The sequence below is a fragment of the Argiope bruennichi genome, chromosome 10 (genome assembly GCF_947563725.1).
Source record: "Argiope bruennichi chromosome 10, qqArgBrue1.1, whole genome shotgun sequence".
NCBI classification, from domain to species: Eukaryota; Metazoa; Arthropoda; class Arachnida; order Araneae; family Araneidae; genus Argiope; species Argiope bruennichi.
This window is the reverse complement of record NC_079160.1, coordinates 87,150,314-87,174,199: the sequence shown is the minus strand read 5'-3', so window position 1 is coordinate 87,174,199 and position 23,886 is coordinate 87,150,314. Positions and strand designations below refer to the sequence as shown.

At 31.1% G+C, this 23,886-nt stretch overlaps 1 protein-coding gene across 1 annotated transcript in view; it reads right to left on the bottom strand.

Annotated features, from left to right (window-relative positions):
• Nucleotides 1-819: 819 nt before the first annotated feature.
• LOC129987644 (uncharacterized) overlaps nucleotides 820-23,886 on the bottom strand; it is a 30,159-nt gene continuing 7,092 nt past the window's right edge. The window contains exons 3-5 of the mRNA XM_056095603.1: nucleotides 3,597-4,876; nucleotides 2,544-3,461; nucleotides 820-1,823 (exon numbers count right to left, since the gene is read on the bottom strand). Of these exons, the coding sequence (XP_055951578.1) occupies nucleotides 820-1,823; nucleotides 2,544-3,461; nucleotides 3,597-4,876 (3,202 nt within the window). The remainder of the gene's footprint in view (nucleotides 1,824-2,543; nucleotides 3,462-3,596; nucleotides 4,877-23,886) is intronic.

Here is a 23,886-nt window from a genome sequence, read left to right as displayed (position 1 = left end):
GAAAACTTAACAGATTTATTGCAGATTCGTTCGAGTTACTCTGCTCAGTAACTCCTTCTCCTCCAAGAGCCAACACTCGAATGACATCACTCTTTGAATTACACTCGCGCTAGTTGCCTAGCGCCATCTATGAACGTTTATTTTCTTAACGCTTCAAAATCCAATCACTACACCCCCAACGTAAGAGTAGTGTTTATATGAAAACATAAACATACCTCTGAATTAAAATTATGAATTGGATTTTAAAACGTATCTAATAACATCAAATTATCCAAATAAAAATAAACACAAATGCAAAGTTAACTCGAATGAATAACTAATTACTAACAAACATTTAAGAAAGCAACGAGGTAAAATAAGAAATGCACAATTGAATATAAATACCATCTTGATAATAAGAAACTCACTTATCAGTTAATATATACTTAATAATGTATATAATCACTTATCAACTAATAAACACAAATTTATAATGAATATAACCACTTAGTAAACATTAATACATAATTAAGAAAGGATTTCACTTGATAACATTACTCAAATGATATTTCAAATACAACCAAAACTGCTGAATGAAAATTTATAACAAACACTAGAAAAAGTTATATTCCTATTTCAAATAGTTTTGCACATTATACTCTTAACCAAACTTGCGAATACCAATTATTCAATATATTAAGAAAATGATAATAAAAAAAAAACCTTAAAACAAATATACATAAATATCAAGCACAAATTATTATTATTTTACAGTCATTAATCCCATATTGATATATAAAACAGAAAAATGATATTATTACTAAAAAAATGTTTTTCAGTCTATTTTGGTAATAAACGTGACAAAGCATCAGCATGCGGCATTTTAGAACCAGGGCAATGTTTTAATATTATGTTGAATCTCTGCAAGGCAAATACCCACCTTTGTAGTCGAGATGACTGAGGAGCGCACTTTGTCAGATAAGGAAGGGGGTTATGATCGGTAAAAATGTGGATCTCGGATCCAAACTTTTTCAAGCTCCAAACTATAGCAAATGCTTCCCGTTCGATTGTCGACCAAGATTGTTGGCTTTTGTTTAATTTTTGACTTGCATAAGCAATAGGGCACATTTTTCCATCACCAGTCTGTGATAAACACGAGCCAATCCCGATTGACGAGGCATCACAATGAATCACAAAGGGTTTGCTCATATTCGGAGTGTGTAGAGTAGGAGCGTGTAACAATGCTGATTTTAATTTTTCAAAAGCAACACTATGCATTTCACACCACGGCAACACATCAGGGCTTCTTTTCTTTGTTAGTTCCGTTAATGGAAAGGCAATCTCGGCGAAATTCGCAATATAATCACGATAATAGTTGAACAGGCCAAGAGCACTACGTAGTTGTTTCTTGGTTTCAGGTACGGGCAAACGAGAGATCGTTTCTAACTTAGCTGGATCAGCTTGATGCTTTCCTGAGCTAATTATATGTCCCAGGTATGAAATTTCAGATTTCGCGAAAGCACACTTTGAAAGATTAACAGTAAATTGCAGCTCTTCCAATCTATCCAGCACCAAATGAAGATGTTTCAAGTGAGAGGAAATATCATTGGAGAATATAGCAATCTCATCAATATAAGCACGGCAAAATTCTCTGTATGGCGACAATGCTTTGTTCATTTCCCTTTGAAAAGTAGCAGCTGCATTTTTCAGCCCAAAAGGCATTACCTTAAAACGATATTGTGCTCTATGGGTCTTAAAAGATGTATAATCCCGCGAATCTTCTTCCATGGGAAGCGAATAGTACCCTTTCAACAGATCTAACACACTAATCACATTTGCCTGTCCTATGGAATATATTAATTCCGTTGCGTCTTCCATGGGGAAATCGTCGGTTTTAGTCACTGCATTCAAAGCTCGATAATCCACGCACATCCTGATAGATCCATCCTTCTTGTTTACACAGACTATAGGATAAGCAATGTCAGCTGAGCTCTCTTCGATTAGATCTAGTTTTAGGAGTTCTTCGATTTGGGAGTCTATTTGAGGTTTCAACGCTTCAGGAATCCTGTACACGTAAGGTTTTTTCCTTTCTTTGTCGTCCTCTAATTTTATCTTGTGATGACCAACCTTTGCAACTCTAACTTGTCCGGTAAATATTGAATGATGATTCCACAATAAGTTCAGGATTTGACATTTCACTTCCTCAGAAAGATGTCGCAAATCCACTTGATCAAATATCTCTTTCCGGTAACATACATTTTTATAACTGGGGGATGAATAAACTTCTCCAAAGTCTGCATCATCTTCAAAGATCATGCCTACAGCATTAATTCTTGGATAGTATTTCCGAATTTTATTTGCATGACAATGCCGAATTTTTCCATCGCTAAGTTTTACTTTATATGAATGTGGAGGGCAATGCTCGATAATTTCTCCAGGACCAGTCCAACGGGCATACAATTTGTTCGATGAATCAGGTATTAATAAATAAACTTGGTCACCTGGATTAAATTCCTTAGAAGCGGTTCGGCGGTTAAAATATTCTGCATATGCCTGTTGTTTACCAGAAGCGATGAGAGATGCTTCCTCTGCAGCTCTTTCTAAGTTTATTTTTTGCTCCTGTAAATAATCCACAACTGATTTCTCCATGTTTAACGGAATGGCAATATCACCACACCAGCTCGATTTTAGAACACTGAGAGGTCCTCGTGCTTCACGTCCATACATCAACTTGAATGGTGAAACACCCGTCGTACAGTTAGGAACTTCCCTGTACGCAAAAAGCATATATGGAATGTATTTATCCCAATTACTCGGATCAGTTCTGATAATGTGATGGAGTGAATTTTTGAACACCCTATTATATCTTTCTATAAGGCCATTCCCAGCTGGATGGTTAGGCGTCGTAAATCTGGGAGCACAACCTAATCTTTTCATGAATTCCTGGGTTAACTTAGAAATAAAGTTCGTTCCATTATCACTTGCAATAACATTGGGTATTCCAGTCCGCATGAATATCTCCAATAAAGCATCACACGTAGCTTTAGCCGTTAACGAACGAAGAGGGATAGTCTCAGGCCATCGAGAATGCTGGTCCATTAGACATAATACATACTTATGCCGACGAGCAGAAGGGGGTTCAATGGGTCCCATTAGGTCTATATTTACTATCTCAAATGGCAATTCCGGACGGAGAACAGGAGTAATAGGAATTTTATCAATCATTTTTTCCGGACTCCTCAACTGGCATTCTTTACAGGATTTACAAAAGTTTTTAATATCATCTGTCATATTTGGCCAATAAAAACTGTATTTAATTCTTTCACTAGTCTTTTTTAATCCCATATGGCATCCGAAAATTGATTCATGTGCTAATTTAAGAACTTGCTGTCTCTTATTTTTGGGCAAAACCAACTGATTCACTTTTTCGCCTAATATTTTATCCCGGTGGAATATTAATTCATCTTTCATAAAAAAGTTTCCTTTTCCAAGGGATAAATTTTTTCTTACTGACAGCAAAGTATCACATTTTCTTTGTTCTTCTTTCAACGCATTAATTTTGTTTTTCTTATCCAAAGAATCGCTTTCATTTCCGATCGGTTCTTCTTCGCTCTGACTAATTCCACAACAAATCATAAATTCATCAAAGCTCTTTTCCATCGGCGCCTCTAATCCAGACGAGTTTTGGCTGCGGCTGTGGTTTATGCTTTCTCCCAATAAATTTAATACAGAGGGGGGGATGATGAATTGCTCTTGAATTCTATCCGTGACAGCTGCAACTATCTCAATAGGCCTGGAAAACCCTTCGTTGTTTTTATCTTTTAATGATATTTGAAAACTCGAAAGAGTAGCGTTAATCCGTTCTCCAAATGCACTTTTTAAAATGATTTTTCCTTTTTCTTTTTGTTCACTCGACACATATTTAGAATTTAAAACTGGTATCATAGCACCTGAGTCAACTAGGGTTTTCAGTTCTCTATTGTCCACACAAATATCAACGTATTGTAAAGGGTTGATATTTAAGCTTTTTTCACCATTAATTAATTCCGACTGAATTTCCGCGGTTAAAATGTCTTCCCGTTTCTTTTCTGCCGCAGATTCTCTCAACTGCGATTTTTTATGTCTATTTGGGCAGTCTCTAGCAAAATGCGACAATCCACAAACGTAACAGTCCCTTGTTACTTTTCTTGAATTTGTAGTTTCGTTTTTATGAAAGTTTTTGTTTCTGAATTCTCGTTGATGCGGGGGTACATATTTCCGTTCCGAAAAATATCTCTCTTCTCTTTCGTCGTAGGTTTGATGTTTAGAACAGTTATTCTCTTGATATAGTTCTTTCTTTTTCCTCACACTGTTTGATCGCACATTTTCATAATCATCTAATTTGCTTGCAGTTTCGTTTGGATTCGTGAATTGTGACCAAACATCAATAAAATGTTCTTTAATATCCGTAGGTACTTTTCGCTTTATCTGTTCTGTTATGATTAAACCCGACAAACTTTCAAAAGTAGTTATTTCCAATCCTTGAATCCATTGCTCAAAATAATTTTTAAGTTCGTAAGTAAAATCGCACCAGGTAGTCTCCGGTCTTTTAAAATGAGTCATAAACTTTTGCCTGAATTTTTCCGGGCTGAGTTTAAATCGTTTCACTAATAAACTCTTGATGTGGTCATAGTCCTTAACTTTCTCGATTGGTTCTCGAGCGATGAGTTGGGTTATATCCGTTGGCAATAATCCTAATAGATGCGACACGTAATCTTCTCGTTTTATTTGAGCCCACTCGGCTTGTCTCTCGAACAACAGCAAATATAAACTGATATCACTGTTCTTTTCATCGAATTTTTGCATCACGTGCCTGAGTTCTATCTTGGGAGTTGGTAATTCGACATCCACGGGTACACTGGAATATTGCAACTTGAGTTTCTCAAGTTCGAATTCTCGTTCTTCTTGTGCCTTTTTCTCCTGCAATTCCCACTCTTCTTTAATTTTTCTTTCTTCAAATTCTCGTTCTTCTTTAATTTTTCTTTCTTCAAATTCTCGTTCTTCTTGCTTTCGTTTTTGTTCTTCTTTAATTTTTCTTTCTTCAAATTCTCGTTCTTCTTGCTTTCGTTTTTGATCTTCTCTCGCTTTTCTATCCTCTATGATAACTATCATTTGTTTCTTCACAAACTCTTCCTCGTAATTTTCACTTCCAGTAATCAATTTTTTTAAGTCCACAATTTTCACCTCTAATGAAACAGTTTCACCCAGCTCTTCCGCCAACAACTTCAAATCTTCCTTTTTCGCACTGCCTAGGAAGGCCATATCGATACCGAAAGCACACACCTTTATCAAATAAAGTTCGATTTCAAGTTCGTCAAAAATAGCACTCGATTCTCAATCTGGTCGACTGCGCCAAATGTCGTGGCTGGTTCGTGAGTGCTTTAAAAAAAAAATTAGGCAAATAGAAAACTTAACAGATTTATTTCAGATTCGTTCGAGTTACTCTGCTCAGTAACTCCTTCTCCTCCAAGAGCCAACACTCGAATGACATCACTCTTTGAATTACACTCGCGCTAGTTGCCTAGCGCCATCTATGAACGTTTATTTTCTTAACGCTTCAAAATCCAATCACTACAATTATTTTCATTTATTGATTTTAATTCGGAATTTGCCTTAATAAACGTTTTGAAATTTTCTAAAGAAGTCTTTGCGTACAGATTTAAAATATTTTCTTACTTCTCCAAGCATTCATCCTGATTTATTTTAACTCGTTGGGAACAAAATCCATATATTTTTCAGTTTGGAATTGTTTTTGGGAAAAATCTTGTAAAATCACCTTTACATGTGCATATATATTTAATTTACATGCATATTTATTTTGTTTATTGGAATAAACTATACTAATTATGGAGTATTAACGAATAAACGGACACCTAAATTAAAACAATTTTTTATACGACCACCTTATTATGAAATTATGAAATTTTTGTTTTAATATTTTATACCGTTCATAGCTTGGTACATTATGAAACAATTCAAAATGTGGCATACATGACGTAAAAATATAAAGAAATGACGGGCAGGCTGAACAATCTTTCTATAACTTTCACAAGCACGTGCATTTTAAACTATGTATTAATAATTAATTACAAGCATTTTTTTTGTAAAAATAAATTATGCAATTTTAAATACTGCATGATATCATGAACGATTTTCTACATATTAAATGAATAGTTCTAGGCCAGGAATTTAAAACTTTGTATTATTTTTATTGAATATTTCAAGAATTCAAGGTTCATAAAACGAAATCTCGAGTAATTTAGCAACGAAATACTTTAAACCTTTTATTAATGGATAATATTATCATATAAGTAACAAAAAATATAAGCATTATGTAATTAAAACCTGATATTGAAACAATCTAAAATTATTTCGGAATCAAACTAAAAGCTAAAAAAAGACCAGAAAAGGCACCATTGTATTTAAAGAGCGCAAATGCAACTACTACTAGAACACAGATGAATCTAGACAATTAGTAATAAAAACCAAGTTAATAGGAGAAAAAAATATCAAAATTAAACCAAATAAAATAAGAATCCGGCCTGTAGACTTTCCCAAGAGTCACCCTAAAGCAGGGATTTAAAATATGGATTCCTCACAGAGAAAATCCCTAACTAATTCGTCCAACACTATTGACTCCTCGTGATCCGAAAATCCCCTGAAATTAGGCCTAAGAGATACACCATTTTGATAGAAAAGAAACAAAACAATAAATTAAAAGAATACGACCGCTACTAAGCATATATTTATATAACTGCTTTTAACATATAATTAATGGATATTATTATCAGGGTTAATGCATGCTAGAAAAATAATGGAGCGCATCTTTATTTTTATTGTTTCTTTTCTAAATATTAAATTTTCTTGAAGCATTAAAATGTATGACGTAAAATGAATTATTGCAGTAATGGAAAATGAAAATTACATTATACTTATTTTAAATTATTATTTACATTACTTATTATTTTATGTAACTATTTACAGGCATTTTTAAAAAATATAAAACTTACTGTATTTTAAATTACATGAGAATATGAATTTTTTTCTACGTATTAAATGAATAATGCCAGGCTAGAATTATTTTAAAACTTTGTATAATACTTTACTATATATTTCAATAACTCAAGACTCATAAAAATAAATAAAGTGATAAATAAATTTTAAGGTACTAGAGTATATTATCAGGGTTAATGCTTGTTAGAAAAATTATGGTGCGCATTGTTATTTTTATTGCAAATTACATAGTTTTTTTTTAACATTAATTTTCTTAAAGCACCGAAATATAAGATGTAAAATGAATTATTGCCATAACGGAAAAATGAAAAATGGGATTAGAATTTTACTTGTTATTTTATTTAATTTTAAATACTTGAGGAGAATACAATGTAAACATAAGAATAACATTCTATAAAATAATCTAGACTAAAAATAGTTTTCAACACAAATTTATATAATATTATCGGAATAATAAAAATAAAAATTCGTAAATTCAGGATTAATAAATCAAATAAATACCAAATGGTGGATCAATTAAAATATTATTAACTTAATTTAATTAACCTACATGTGATGGCTGCATTACTATCAGATGCAAAATATATTTGTTACATTTAGAGCTAGATTGGTTTAGTATTTCCCAAACGCCTTTGATCAAAGAATATCTTTTGTTTCATGAATTCGCCATTTGTGTTTAGTCTACATACAAATTTAAGTAAATGTCAATGTTTTGACATTTAAATAACAGGAAGAGTAATTAGAATAATTAGAATGGGGTAATTTAATATTCTTTACCTTGCACTTATTTCACGCAATTACCGCTGCAAAGAACCTCATTAATTACGTAGGTAAATTAATGCAATTTGTGTTCAACTATGTGGCAAGAAATTATCTAGCACTTCATATTTATCATATAAAACATTCAAAGTTTACAATAAAAAATAAAACGTTTTAGCACAGCCGAAAAAGTTTGATTTTCAGCAAGACCAATTTTATTTCTACAAGTCATTTATGAAATAGAGTTTTAAACCATTATTTTTAGAAATGTCTTTCAGTAAACCTTTTCTAATTACTGCTTTTAGTAAAACACACTCATCTTAACGGTATATAAATATGTTTCGTGTGCTATCACTTTATCGTAGCTATAATTCAAATTCAATTTTAAACATAATATAAATCAAATAAATTTAAAATATTATTATGCTATGATGTTTTGAATTAAATTCAATAAGGGGACGATCGTCTATCGGTCTTTATTTTTAGAACTATGTGATAATTCAAAAATGCAGTACCTTAAATACAGAGTGGGCAAAAAGTCCGTAAAAACTTTAAAAATTCATAAAACCCCCAAAAATAATCAAAATTAAAAATGGTTTGCAGGTTTGGCATTGATTAGTCACGGGATTTTGTTACAGATAAGAAAAAAAAATTAAAAAAACAGATGGCACTGGTACAAAGTTGGAAATATGCAAATGAAACAGGTGATTATAAATACTTACGCTCTTGATCCAGAATCAATTCTCCGTTGCATGCTATGCAAGTAAACAAGAATGCTATGGGAAAAGATCAAGCTTTGTTGGTGAAGCGTTTTAACTGAACCTGGAATCAGTGACTGTTGCACTGTTTAAATTCCGACTTCAGAAAAACGAAGTCTGGAAAAGGATCTTTAAAAGTAGCAGGCCTGAAAGCTTGTTCAGCAATTTGAGGAAACTGGATCACTGAAGGATCGTGTAAAGTTCGGAAGACCAAGTCTAAGGCGTTCGGCGTGCGTTGCAGCCAAAATGTAAATATTAGCGTCAGAATCCGCTGCAGGGACTAGGACTGCACGGGAAGATGACGGAAGCCAAGTTTCCATGGCCTCATCGGTCTCCAGATCTGACACCAAAAGATTTTTAGCTATGGGGAAATTTAAAATCCCGCGTGTATCATCCAATCTGTCGGAATTGAAAGATACAGTCCACTAAGAGCTGTCTTGTATACAATCAGATATGCTGCATTCTGCCGTTGCTGGATTTGTGACACGCCTACAATGTGTTATCACCTGTGGTGGTGGACATATTGAACACATAAATAATAACTGATTTAATAACATTGTTTTTGTTATTTGGTGTCTTTTCTTTCACTAATGTACGAAATGCCACCTATCGGCTGTTTTTTTTTCTTCCTTATCTTAAAACAATTCCGTGATTTATCGATGCTCAACCTGCAAACCAATTTTTATTTTGCCTAATTTTCTGAGTTTTATCATTTTTTAAATTTTTTACGTACTTTTTGCTCACTCTGTATATCCCATTTGGTATTCGATTTTATGACTACATTATAGTTCTGTATGAACATTTGGTTTAAATCGGATAAAAAAAACGCTTCTAAAACACAAATTTGATTTTCGGATGTTACGAATTAATTGCCTAGAAAACTTGCCAAGAATCACATAATAGATTCAGTAAGAATATTAAATTCACACCAAAGGTTAATATTTTATAACTATTGAGCGCTTATGATATGCAAGGTGGTCTTTGCTTTACCCAGCGTTCATAATTTTTTGCGGGGGGGGTCGGAATAATTAGAAATTATTCTAATTCACCTTTATTAGAAAACTTGCGAGAAAGTTTTGGGGAGACCACAGACTGATTTGAATTTGTAAACAGATTAAAGCTGGTCAGCCATAAAGCTATGGACAAAAGTTATTTAAAAAAAAAATTAGAAAAAAACCTTAATTTAAATAAAAAAAAAAATACAACTTAGTTATCTTTTATGTGATATAGAATCAAAAACACAAGCAAAAAAAGTGCACAATTAGCTAGCATTAAGAAAGATCCTGAACTTAAAAAACATGCCATAAAAAGTATCTGTAGAAACTCAAAGATCAACAGATAAAAAAATTGGAATAACAAAGACATTTCTTTTTTATTTGGACTGTTAGCTCTTTACATTTTTTTTTGCCTTATTTCATTTTTTTTTCTACATTTTTTTTTAAGTATGGTACATTTTAATGCTAATAAGATAGGTTTTGTTAGCCTGAAATCGTTTTATATTTTTAGAACATGAGTGAGCTTTCACAATTACTCTGAAATCTTTTTTAAGCGAAAAACTTTTAATGATTTATTATTTAATGACTATTCATTTCTGTGAGAGGACTTAATCTCATCTCATCTGTAATCTCTAAGCATGTTCATACATAAATCCGCATGATATTTCAAAAAATATTTTCAAAAGTATTTTTATTTCATAAATATGAATAATTTTTTTTTCATTTATTGTAAATAAAATAAAATTTTAATACTTTAAATAACAACAATCTGTCAAAGCGAAATATTAAAGTTCATATAAAATCCATAGCATGAAAAATGTTTTATTATTCATTTTCCAGACAAGCTTATTATCAGTTAAACAAACCAGAATAAATCGCAGGAATAACCGCAAATAAATTTATTTCTTATCATGATCCTGATTATAAAAAAGAATTTTAAGCGATGAAATAAAAAGAGGTTCATTTTCCGTTGTCAGTAAACTGCTTCCATGAAGAGATATTTAAAAAAAGTCTCGTTTATAATAATTTTACTTACGTAAATAATAAATTCTAAAAAGAAGTTTTTTCTACCTCATTATTTTGCAAAATTATTCACCAGAATTAAAAAGCGAATAAATGAAAACCGCAATTATTTATATTTGGGAAAGAAATGCACAAGGGATTTATTTGCGTTGGTAACGCTAAACAGTGTTTTGATATAAATTTTGTTTATGCCCTATTATTCTGGAACAACATTTTTTTTTAACTTTTATGAAGACGTCTGTACCTATTGAGATAAACTATTCTCTTGCTTCTCCTAGCATTCAACCCCTAATTCTAAAGAAATTTCACGGAAAAAGTTGGAAATGGAAATAAAATCGGCATGTCTCGCAATTATGGTTTCGTTTTAGAAAACATCTTGTACTTTGTTTTTGCAGGTTTTTTTTAATTTTTATTCTTGACATTTGTATCAGAAATACACTTAATTTCATCACCCAAGAAAATGATCCGCAAAATATTGCTAAAAATTTCGGTGAAAAATAGAGTTGAGGCATGTTATTTTGCTTTTTGTTATAAATATGGAGTCAGTAACGGTAATTGGGAACAAGAAGTAATTTAGAACAGTGATTACACAACACATTGAAGCTTTTGTGAGATGGGAAACATGCGGTCCAAACATATTGAGGTAATTGGGAGTAAAGCGGGTAATTATAAATGTTGCTTTAATTAAGAGTGAATAATTAATTAGAGAAAAAAGGCTTCATAAATTCCCTGGAACATGATTATGCTTCCATCTAAATTATGGAATTCGTTCTGACAAGAACATTTTTATTTGAAGAAAATGGCAACTTCTAGAACATTCGTTTCCAATTATCTTAATTCACCTTACTATTTATAAATCATTCAGGATTTAAAAAATATAAAAAGTAGAGATAAATTTATTTAGTTACACATTTATTAAAACAGAAACAAGTAGATGTATATTTATTTGTTTATTATAATAAATATGTAGTACTTAGAAACTTCTAGGGATATACATTAATAAAACATTCGTATTAATATAGTAACCACATGATGAACGTGTTTAAAAGTATTTTAAATTCTAATATTACATTTACAGGATTGCAATCTGTAAATTATGTCACGAGTGATACGATACTATGGCTGACAGGGGATTGCGACGATTAATAGGCATACGGACAGACATTCTTTCAGTAAATTACGTTCCTAAATTATTTCTTAACAATGTATAAATATTTTTCACATATTTTCCAATATAGCGTATATTTAAAATATAAGCTCTATTGGATTTTAAATGATAGCATGCTAGGATCACTTTTTACATATCAAATGAATTATATTAAATATTTCGAAATTTATTGCATATTTTAGGAAGCATGTGTAGTAAAAATATCTCGTAAAATCTATTAACCAACTTTTCCTCTGTCAAAAATACGATTACAGTTTTAACCTTATAATTAATGCATCAAATTAAATGAAAAAATCCGCTAAATAATGGTGGTTAAATTGAAGAATGATATTGTATTTTTAATTGTAAATTACGAATTCTAAAAATATAAATCGATTTGATGCTAACAAAACATATCTTAGTAGAGTTGAAATGGGCGAGATATTTAGATGACTTCATAAGCACTTAAAAAATTGTAAAAAAAAAAAAAAATGGAAATAATTAAAAAATATATAAAGAACGCCAAAAAAATTTCTTTATTATTCCAAACTTCCTTTAACGATTTGTCTTTGAATTTCTACAGACACTTCTGATGGCATGTTTTTTTAAAATTCATGTGTCCATGAAATCTGTTTTAGTGATGGATAATTGCACACTTTTCTTTGTGTGTGTCTTTGATTTTATCTGATATAAAAAGTTAATTAAGTTACATTTTTTATTTAAGTTACTGTTTTTTCTAAATTAAAAAAAGATCAGTTCTTAGGCATTATTCCATTGCTGACCAACTGTCTTCTATTTACAAATTCAAATCATTTGGGATGGTTTTCCCGAAACTATCTCGTATTTTCTCTAATAAAGATATTATCTCTACTTCCCGCAATAAATTTTATACATTGGAGAGTACGCATTGCATTGTAGTGACCTACAATAACTTAGCGAACTTGGCATCTTTGCCGAATTTAACGTGTTATTCTTGGCGGGACTTTTGGCGATTAAACGCTGCATACGGTTAATAACATTCGGAAATCAAATGTGTGTTTTTGACACTTTTTTCCCATTTGATTGAACCAAAGTTTGACAAAAAGCTACAATTGTAATTATAAAATAAATTTTGACTCAGAAGGTAGCAGATTTCACATTGCAGATGTTGAATCTTCGTACTGAATTTTATTAAATAAATTTATGCACTGGGAACTATCACTTCAGTTACTGCATTATGAATTTTTGAAACAGTGATGAAGTTTTTGAAAAAGACAAACAGTGATGAAGTTTTTACTTAATGTTTGATTTTGTTGACAAAGCCTGTAAGGAATGTCAGTTAAATTAAAGAATAATACTATACAATTTATCATATAGATAAAAATAGTTTTCAAAAAAAATTACATGCTGCTGTGGAAATAAAATATATATACGTTCCATAACAATTTCAAAAATTCACAATGGATAAATTAAAGAAAAGATAACCAAACGATGTAAATCTAAGGTTATAATTATATCTCATTATTTTCCTCCATAAGATAGGAACTCCTTTCAGATGTGGACTACATTTGACATATTTAGATAGGGATTTGATTAAGTATTTCCCGAGCATCTTCAATCAAAGAACATCTTTTATGCAATGAGTTCACCCAGTCTGATTGATCTACTGACGTATTTCGGCAAAATTTCGTTACTTCGGCCTTAAAACCGAAGGAAGAGTAATTAGAGTTAATACAGTGGGGTAATTTAATAATTTATCACCTTGCACTTATTTCACATAATGTCCTTTACAAAATACTTCATAAATTAGATAGGTAAATTAAGGAATATTAGATTAAAATAAGAAGAAATTAGTCGGCATTTCAAATTCTTCATCCCAGATATTTATTTAAAGCTTTTTTTCGTTGAAATGTTGCTTGAAGCAGAATTAAAAATAAAGGATTATTCCTTGTATAAATACGCTATTCTACAATTTTTATCACAATGATTCCTTATATTTTCTTTCAAGTGACAATTGGAAGTTATGTCAAATATTTTCATTCAATAATTATTTTAACTATTTCATTTTTTAAGGGTTTAAGTATAAACCATTTGTGTGCCAAAAACGTACAAGGCTTATAAATTTAATTCAATATACAAACGAATAGTAGAAGGAAATTTCAAGTGGAAAAGATACTGGCACAAATGCAAATAAAAAAAATACAAGAATATACACAAATACAAATATTAAAAAAAATTGCTCAGAAGGGGGGGGGGAGGCACGAGATTGAAAATTCAGTTCGATATGAGATTTAGTATAATGGTAGTGCACATTTAGATTGTTTAATCATGAAAATATCAAAGCGCAATGGCCAGTCAATTTCGAGAAAATGGCCTTCAAGCTTTCTGCATAGGTTATATACTAATAATGTGTCGCCGTTACAGAGGCGAATCGTATAGTGGTTAAGACATTGGCGTAGCAAACAGGAGATCAGAGCTCGATCCTAGGATAGCATTTTTTGCTTTTCTTTGTTTGTTTTTTAAATTTATTTCAGAATAATTTAAATTTACAAACAGTTTTAATTAATATGTTTTGCATTTTTTTATGCAAAAATAAATATTTTTTCTTCTAATTCGCGGATTAATATTTAATTTTCAGCAGAAATTTAAGTATGAATGCATTTCTTTGAAATATTCAGAGTTACTTAAATGAACAATTTAAAGATGGTTTCAATTAATATGATACTCATTTATATATGGAAAAAAATAAATGTATTTTCTCTTAATACATAAGTTATAACTTTCTTAAAAGAAAAATAATAACGTTCATGTATATTGTTCTTGAATTATAACTATAATTTTTAAGGGTTAAAATAATTACAAATATAATTTTAATTATAAAAATATTTCAAAATAACTATTTTTATCTTAAAATCATTAAAAGTTTTAAATGTTTGGATTTTTAATAAAGATAAATTATTTATAACTCAACAAAGCTGCATTTATATCGGGAATTAAAGAGAGCAGCTGAAATAAAATAATATCTTCAAACATTCAAAATGTTAGTAATCGAAAAGAAAATGCAGAAAACAGGTGTTAAGTTATGGAATGAATAGGCAGATGGTTCAAAATTTTTTGTAACATACTATATGTTTCTTGCGCTTCCCGCTTTTCTCAAGAAAAACAAATATTTTTTTTAAGTAAATGAAAATTTGTTATCGATTCTTTTAAGGTTTCTCTTGTGGATAATTATTATTTATGAATTTTTCAAAATGTCAAAATATATCTATCTTGTTTGAAACGTTTTTACCATTCTGTCTCTTGTATGTAATAACAAAATTAATAAAATATTTTTATAATGTCAGTAATTTAATTAACATTTATCATCATTTAAGTTATATATGAAATGATTTTTCCTACTTAAAAATAAAATTATGATTCAAGAGTTATGTGAATGAATATTTATTTCTGAGAGAGATTTAATTTTAAAACATTTATTTTTGATTGATAAAAGAATTACATGTTAATTTAAACTGTCTGTAATTTTATTTAAATAATTTTTTAAAAGAAAAAAGATCCCTTTCATATCTTAATGTTTTTTTAAAAAATTATAATTCAGGTATTAAGAGAAAATACATTTATTTTTCCATATAAAAATTGGTATATTAATTGAAATTATCTTTAAAATGTTAATTTAATTTAGGTAATTCTGAATATTTTTAAAAAATGCATTTATACTATTATTTATTTTTCTTGTAAAAACTAAATTATAATCTAAAAAGTAGGAAAAAAAATATTTATCTTTGCATAAAAAAATAAAGAAATAGATTAATTAAAAATGTTAAAACTATTTGTAAATTATTAAATTAAAATAAATTAGAAAAAAACAAAAAAAAAAGCAAAAAATGCTCGTCTTGGATCGAACTCCGATTTCCTGTTTGCTACGCCAGTGTCTTAACTACTATACGATTCATGCTTCTATAATGGCGACACATTATTAATATATAAGCTATGCAGAAGATTTGAGGGTCATTTCTTCAAAACTGATTGGCCATTGCGCTTTAATATTTTCGAGAATGAACATTTTAAACGTATACTACCATTATGCTAAATATCATCCGGAACTGAATTTTGGACCTCGTCCCCCCCACCGTTGTCAGATGCAAATGAAAACATTCAGTAATTAAAATTATACGATGGGGAAAATTCAAAAATAGAATCAAAATAAGATATTCAAGATACAAACACACAAAGCGCAAAAATATAAATGAGAAACATATGTAAGTAAACACAAAAATTTGCGTCTAAATTAAGCGAGAATAAAAAGTGTTAATATAAATGCAAAAGATGAGAACAGACGATTTTCTGAACCAAGGCAGCAAAATTAGGAGCCCCGTTTCATTGCTCTTTAATTGACAATTTATAACTGTACGTCTTTTGGAAATGAATTTAGTATATTCAAATATCAGGTATTTGACATCCTGGATTTCACTGTAGCAAGAACAAATCTGAGTACGTGGCAAATTAAAGCATTTCAAATAGTCTTTAAAATTTCCTTGTCTAATTAAAAATTAGGTAAACTTAAAATTACGCTCAAAGTGGTTAGCCTTTAAAAGTCTCTAAATTTATGGAACAAATTCCTTGTTAATTGCCTATTATTCAGTATTTCATATAAACTATTCCTCTCAGATATAACGTTATTCTTAAAGTTAGTCTTATAATACTATTTGGAGATACTCGTAAGAATCGAATCAACCCATTTTGTTACTTCTTTGGCAAATCAATCACCATATTCATTGTCATAGATTTCTGTATGACTTTGAGCAAACGAAAAGAAAACGTGTACACCTCTGTTTGGAAGAATTTATTTTGTATTTGATAATAATTTTTTACCGATTAGTGGATCATTATTCTCTGTTTCATTTATTATTCAAGGATCGATCTGTTTTTAAAGATTAGTTTTGATTGAAATATTTGAGAAGTTTTATTTTGTTCATAGAATTCCGGGCCTTTATTGTTTAATTTAATGTTACTATATACTTGCATTTAACATGCACTACAAATTATCATTTCCTTAAATGTTCTATTAATAGGCATGTTATTTTCTATTACAACTTAAATAATATGTGACAATCAAATCTATAGTATTCTAACAAGATAATATCTTGTCTAGACGGGTACAACTAGTTTTAAAAAGAAAATCCATTATTATTATTTGGTCTTCTTTCCCATAGTTGAAGATTATACAGTTTATATCTATGCTTGAAACTATATACTCTATGGAATAATATTATATATAGAATAATTCACTGAAATACTCTCTTAACAGAGCGCCAATTAACGCTCTAAAGCCAAAGGGTTGGGTTGGTTCTCCAGGATGCTGAATTAAACTATAGAATAAATATAAATGTAATTACTCTGTTTAGATAACTTTGCAGTTTCGCCTTAAGCGTCAATTTCTAATGAATATTGACTCATTGCTTCAAAGGATATATTTCTTATATGTCGATTAAAATTAATTAGCACGAATTCCATTTAGTTATGGTAAAAGAGAATATTTAATCAGATGTTGTGATAGTAGCATTCGTTTGAGGGTTTGGATGGGAAGTTAGTTTAATTGAATCATTTCAACTTATGGTAAATGAAAAAGAACAACATTTATAATTAATGCTTTGCTAATAATGTGGGATTTGGAATCCAATATATCCTTTGGTAATGTCCGATTGATGATTTAAAAGCACAGTACTGATGGAACCAGATAATCTTAAAACTCTGAAGAACATGATGTTCAAAATTGTCATTTTTTCGTTAACTGTTTGAAAGTTGAAAAGTATTTGTTTTTCTGTTGTTAAACGAGAATTTGGAAAAATACTGAAAATTTCGAGGGGATATTCTATAAGTGATTTAATAGGAAGTTCCTTGCTTAATAGGAAGATAAGGTGAACGGGGAAATAAGGAGGAAGGTCAGTGATTGACCACTTTGTGGCTAAGAACCAATTGCATCGAAGAGGATCTCAGTTTGGTGAATCTGCCAATGCTATGGATGGTCTGTACTTAATATAACAGTCGGCAACAACAAACCCTTTCTGTCGATACTGCTATGTTCAATGGTGGCGGGATGGTCGGCTGTAGTTATATTAACGTCCCTTTTTAAAGCAACACTAGGGCTATTTTGGGACGGACCTCGAAATTTTGAACCGCGATCAGATGACGAGGACGACACCTGAGCTGGAATCCCCCCCCCTCTCCACAACGCATCACACCAGAGGGAGGACGTTTGACCCAGACGTTTAAAGTGCACCAGACCCGCTTACACGACGGTTCTTCGGTGGAATCGAGCCTCGAACCTGAAACCCTCCGGTTCCGAAGTCGGGACCTTGCGACCAGGCCACCGCGGCCCATACACAAGGAGAAGAATGTCCGATTATCAAACATTACCAACTGGATATATGAACAGAATGAAGATTTTAAAGTCTCCATAAATAGTTGGATTTTTTTTGTTTGTTTTTCAAAAATTCATTTGATATTTGATTATAGATTAAACATTTTCAAATATATAATTAAAAATAGTTTATTATGACTTATATGCGAACCATTATCAGGTTTTAATTTAGTTTTAGTTTAGTTATATTAACGTCCCGTTTGAAGCAACACTAGGGCTATTTTGGGACGGACCTCGTCATTTTGAACCGCGGTCAGATGACGAGGACGACACCTGAGCTGGTACCCCCCACCCCACACCACACCACACCAGCGGGAGGACGTTATCAGGTTTCAAAAGAAAGATTATTCTGTAAGTTCAGCTAGAGAGTAGACTATGTGTTAGATACTCTATTAAGTTTTGTCTGCTTTTGATTTGATATATAAGCAGTTATAAGTATATTTGCTTTTTTGAACACCGTTCTCTACTACATTTTCATGCACTTGCAAATATTTCACTTCTGTTTTGTACAAATTAGAAACAAATGCTCTTATAGAAAATGCAAGTAATGATTCTAATTCCAATAGGAAATTGTTAACTTTAAGCTGCGTGCCGTGACTGAGTGTGACGCAATCAGGATATTCCACCATCCATCCAAGTATTAAAAACTACCCGGAGTTTAATTCCACTGGATCTAAAAATTTTAGTTTACATACCAGAATACATCTTCATAATACATAATTTAAGTGCTACTGGAAGGCTTTTAATGTTATGTTTTAAATATGGTAAATAAATGTGTTGCGTGTTAGCTTCACTTTATGAACGGAGTTCAAAGCAACCTTCATCTTCAATCAACATGATGACTGACTACAACACTCTAAATAAGCGATCCCTATTTACTATTTGCTCGCACAAATTTTATTCGAAAATCTGCAGTGAGGTTAGCAGTTTAATGTACTGTTACGAAATTTCCGGGGTTCGTTTGGATAGTGGGGGTTATATGGCGTGAAGAACGCTCAATCCCCAAGCGGCAGTAGAAAATAAAACAACGACATTTATTTACACGAAGACACACAGGATAGCACAACTATATACAGCACAGAAGATGATTATCTTCAGCCGAGATGTGAAGCATACAACAAGATTCTACTGCAGACAGTAGCGCACAGCTTAGTTCAGCACTAGCTTCACTCCGTCGCTGCTCCGCTTATCTCTGGAAGGCCAGTTCTTATCGTCGGTTCCGACTGCTCACCCCTAGCAGCTGCGGCCGCTTCCTTTTATAGGTCTCAGGAGGCGGGGCTAGACGCCTCTCAACCAATCAGGAACGTTCGATGCGTATCTCCGTTCCTACTGGACGGATCGGGAAAGTTCTCGATGTTTCGGGTATAATCTATTTTGGCGCCAAAGTCGCCAAATTCGTCGCCAAGTCGCCAAATGGTCGCCAAGCTCCGGGACCCTCCGACGCGACACCGGACTCCGTCCAATACCGATGACTGTAAAACATTCTTTCCGATGGTGGACATTCTTTCCGAACCAACAATGCTGGAAAGCAGCATTACAGATTCGTAACAGTACGTAAGAAAATTTGATAGTTGTTTTAATCCTATGTATTCATGCACGTACCAGGAGTTCGCTATGATATTTTCTAATGCCCAAACTGACTTTGAATATCTAAAGATTTTTTGAGGTAACAACCCATCTGTCCTATAAATTTGTGCAATTTAATTTCCTGGAAGACATTCAAGAGAAACTGACCTACATCTGTATTTCACTTGGAGGAAAGCTGGAAATTCCTCATATGTAACCAATTCATTCAATCGAAAAGATTTTTTTTTTTTTGTCAAATTTAACACTTATTACCGAAAAGAGAATTGATTACGCATTAGCTTCAGTTTCAAAATTATCATGGTGATCTGGTCAAATGAAAAATAGAGCCACTCTTAGAATAATGAGTAATAAAATATTAACAAATAGGAGCGTGTCATATTTATTTCGATTTAGCCGAAAGTCAGTAATTAAAATGTGCCTATTCATTTTTGGAACTATTGCGATTTTCTCATAAGTGTCAATAATGTTTACTTAGATTTCAGAATAAAAGATTATAACAGGTATTACAAAAAAATACTATAATGTATTCAAGCGTGAGAAATTTAAAATCGACATTTCTCTCAAACAGTAACTTACGGAGATTAATTTATAAAATGAAAAGCTTTCAAATTCAAAAAAAAAAAAAACCTTCTCTCATCTAAACTTATGATAAATGAGCCAATTCTATATTTTAATATAGATTAGGGAACTAAACTGCTCAATAATGAACATCAAATTATTTTTTAAATTAACAGAACAATCTCTCATACATGGAGATATACTCCTATATTATATAATCTCAACAATTAATATTAGATGGATATACAATATATATCCCCATTATTTATTAGTGTATTCATTGACGAATACACATCTCATCTGGAAACGGGTCGTTTCATAACTTCAATTAGCACTGCTTTCCTGCTATTCAAGGTGTATTGGATTAGGTCACTAATAATTTCCAGGCTATTAGATAGATATAAATGGGTCTCATATGGATTTGGGGATAATAGATATTACATTATTCCTCGAGGTATTCACTTATTGTTAGAATTTAGAAGCATATATTATTATTATTATTATTATTAAACTATTGTAATTCTAAATTAGTTAATTTATAAATTTTAAACAAAAATTTATAACATTTTTTTTCAAATTAATTAGGGTTCTTTTATGCTCAGGTAATTAAAATAAAAAAAAACTTTACTTTCTACGCAATTATTCCTTTATATAGTCCTTTTACTCAATTATCCAGATATATTGTGATCGGTAGATTCTTATTAATATGACTCTGTTAATGCATAAGCTAACATTAAATTATGACCAAAGAGAACATATAAATATAAGGGCCAAAGATAAGCAAATATTAACAATAAAAATTATATTATAGTAGAATGATCCTTTATAGGCTATATCTAATAAAAGACGTTGTTACAATTATATAATTCTCACAATAGGAGTTTATACGGCAAATTAAACAGCTAATGAATTCTCTGGCAGCATTATATTGTATGGTTCATGGTTCATTCTATTCATGTATTATACGGTTCTGAAAAGAAGGCGAGCCTATAGGTTTGGAGATCTGAATGGGATAAAAGGCCCTCTTCCAGAAGCATTGCTATCATGTTCTAGATGGCTGCAAGAAAGAATGCAGCGAGTTGCAATTACTTTCCTTACAGCATCGCAGATTTACTGTAGTTCATAGATCTGGAGATTTGAATGCAATCGTTTCTGTTCCTCCAGAATTTTCTTTCATGCCCTATTTGGTTTCGAAAAGACAGAATACGAATGGCAATTCAGCTTCTTAATACTATTGCAGATGCATACTTGTACATAGATACGGAGATCTGAAAGCGCTCGTCTCCGTTCGTCCAGAAATTTTCTTTCATGTCCTATTTGGTTTCAAGAGGTAGAAGGCGAGGGATTAGGGATTAACTGCACTCTTGAAAAACTAAATCTAGAGCTTCATTGTCTTATAGGAAGGAATATGACAACAGAAATCAAAAAGTCTTCGCCAAAAATATTAAGGTGAATGCACGTTCTCATCAATACGATACCCGCCCATGTCTCGTCAAGTCTTCTTTCATCGATATTTGAGTCATATAATATGTTCTTTGTTCTTCCCAGCTGAATGTACATAAAGTATTAATGATTAGGATGAACAGATAATTATCAAGGAATTAAATCGGCATTTACTGTTCTCTTATTTGATGTTCTATCATGCTGCAAGCACCGTGTTTTACCATTGCATTTTATGATTCAAATGTTGCTAGTTATTCATTCTGACTTTCTGATGTATTCTGATTCATTCTGATGTATTCTGCTTAAGGGCTATCGCTAGTGATTCAACGTACTAGCCAAATGTTGCAAAAGAAATCACAATGGAATTGGAACGACTGATTTCACGGCTGAATATAAGAGAATTGAAGAAAGGCACCTTTTAAAAGAAAAAATATTTACAATTGCACTGTTTTAATTTATGATGTGAATCTTTAGAGGTATTATGAGATGAAACATATATTATGGTTAATCAGCTTTATATATATATATATATATATATATATAGCCCGTTTTTTTTATCTTTTTATTACGATTTAGATTCTTTTATTTAACAAATAAATTGACGCATTTAATTTAGAACAAGGTTTGAAAAATGTTGAGAAAAAAATATTGCCTGCTTTTTTCAGAAAACAAAAGAAATTTGTTTCCCATGTAACAGGACATACTTTCCCATGTCAATTATAAGCATGGTATTTCTATAGATTCTTTATATTTTCATAGTAGGAATAATTAATTTTATGGATCTCTTGATTGCTTGCAATTCCCTTTTTTTTTGTTGAAAGCATTGTATAATATAAATATTTGGAATAAAAATAATAACTTGACTGCAGCATCACATGCAAGTAAAAAAATATATTGATATAAAATCCCAAAAATATATTGATATAATTTGTAATTATTTATTTGATTTATATTTATTTGAAAGTTCCTTCCTCATACTCAGCAATGAAAGGAACTGTCAAATAAATACAAATCAAATAAATAAATGCAAATTATCTCGAACTCCAAAAAAGTTGCTTACATTATTATTTTAAGTATTTGGCCGATTTTAAACGATATGCAATGCGTGCTTCTTAATAGAGAAACAATTATTGTACAAGATATTAATTTTCAAACTTGCGTTCAAAATACGGACACATAACTTCTGCTAGAGAAACATTTTTTTTCGAGAGAAGCAAGATCTAGATGAATAAGGTCAATGACATCTTGAGAATTCAAGAAAAGAGTTTCATGAGATGATATAATCTTTGCAAGAACTCGAGAACTTAGTACAAAGGAAAAAAGCTTGGCTGAAATGTAGATCAGGTATCAGAAGGACTAGAATTTGAGATTTCCTGTAACTGTATAGTGAAATAGATAGAAAAATATTCCTTTATTTCCTTTCAAATCCAATATATTTATATTTTCAGATTCAATTTTAGGATTTGATATTGTATTTTGGTTTCAACAAATGTTTTTGACTATCTACATGAGAGTTTATTTCTCTGTATCACGGATATATATATATATATATATTAATGTATAGAAATACAAGTCATCCAAGATTAGATATTTTAGCCGGACTTTGGAACGGTCAGTGACTTTTAGAATTGAGCGAGTTACAAATAAAGATGTATAGCGTATTCAGATTTTTTTGAGAAAGCATGAGTTAATTGAATATTTTGAGAAATGGCGAAATCCTTCTTTTATTTGTAAATGGTTTGATTTCTCTTTCGAATATTCAATAAATTATAAAACGGAGTATTAATTTTCTTATTTATTTTTATTGTTTTGTTGCATAATAAAAAGAGTCCCATAAGCATTTTGCAATTTTTCTGTCAATCGGAATGACCCAACATTTACTGAAATTTACAGGATTTTTCAGTTAATAAATCAATAAATTCAGAGGATCGTCAGTAAGCATCAAAAGGAACAAAAATTACAATGAAACATGGTGTCGTAAACTATGTTGTGAGGTTAAAAATCGAATCAGGATTTTAGTCCAGAAGTTATGTTGCTGTGTTGTGACTTATTTCACTTTACAAGCCCGCTGACAGTTATCTGTCAGCGATTTAAGCCGAGTGAGAGTCTCTTGTTTTTTCAGTAGCGCCAACTAGGGACGAGAGTACGACTTTGCTACTTCATGCGTCACACTCGTTTGCACAA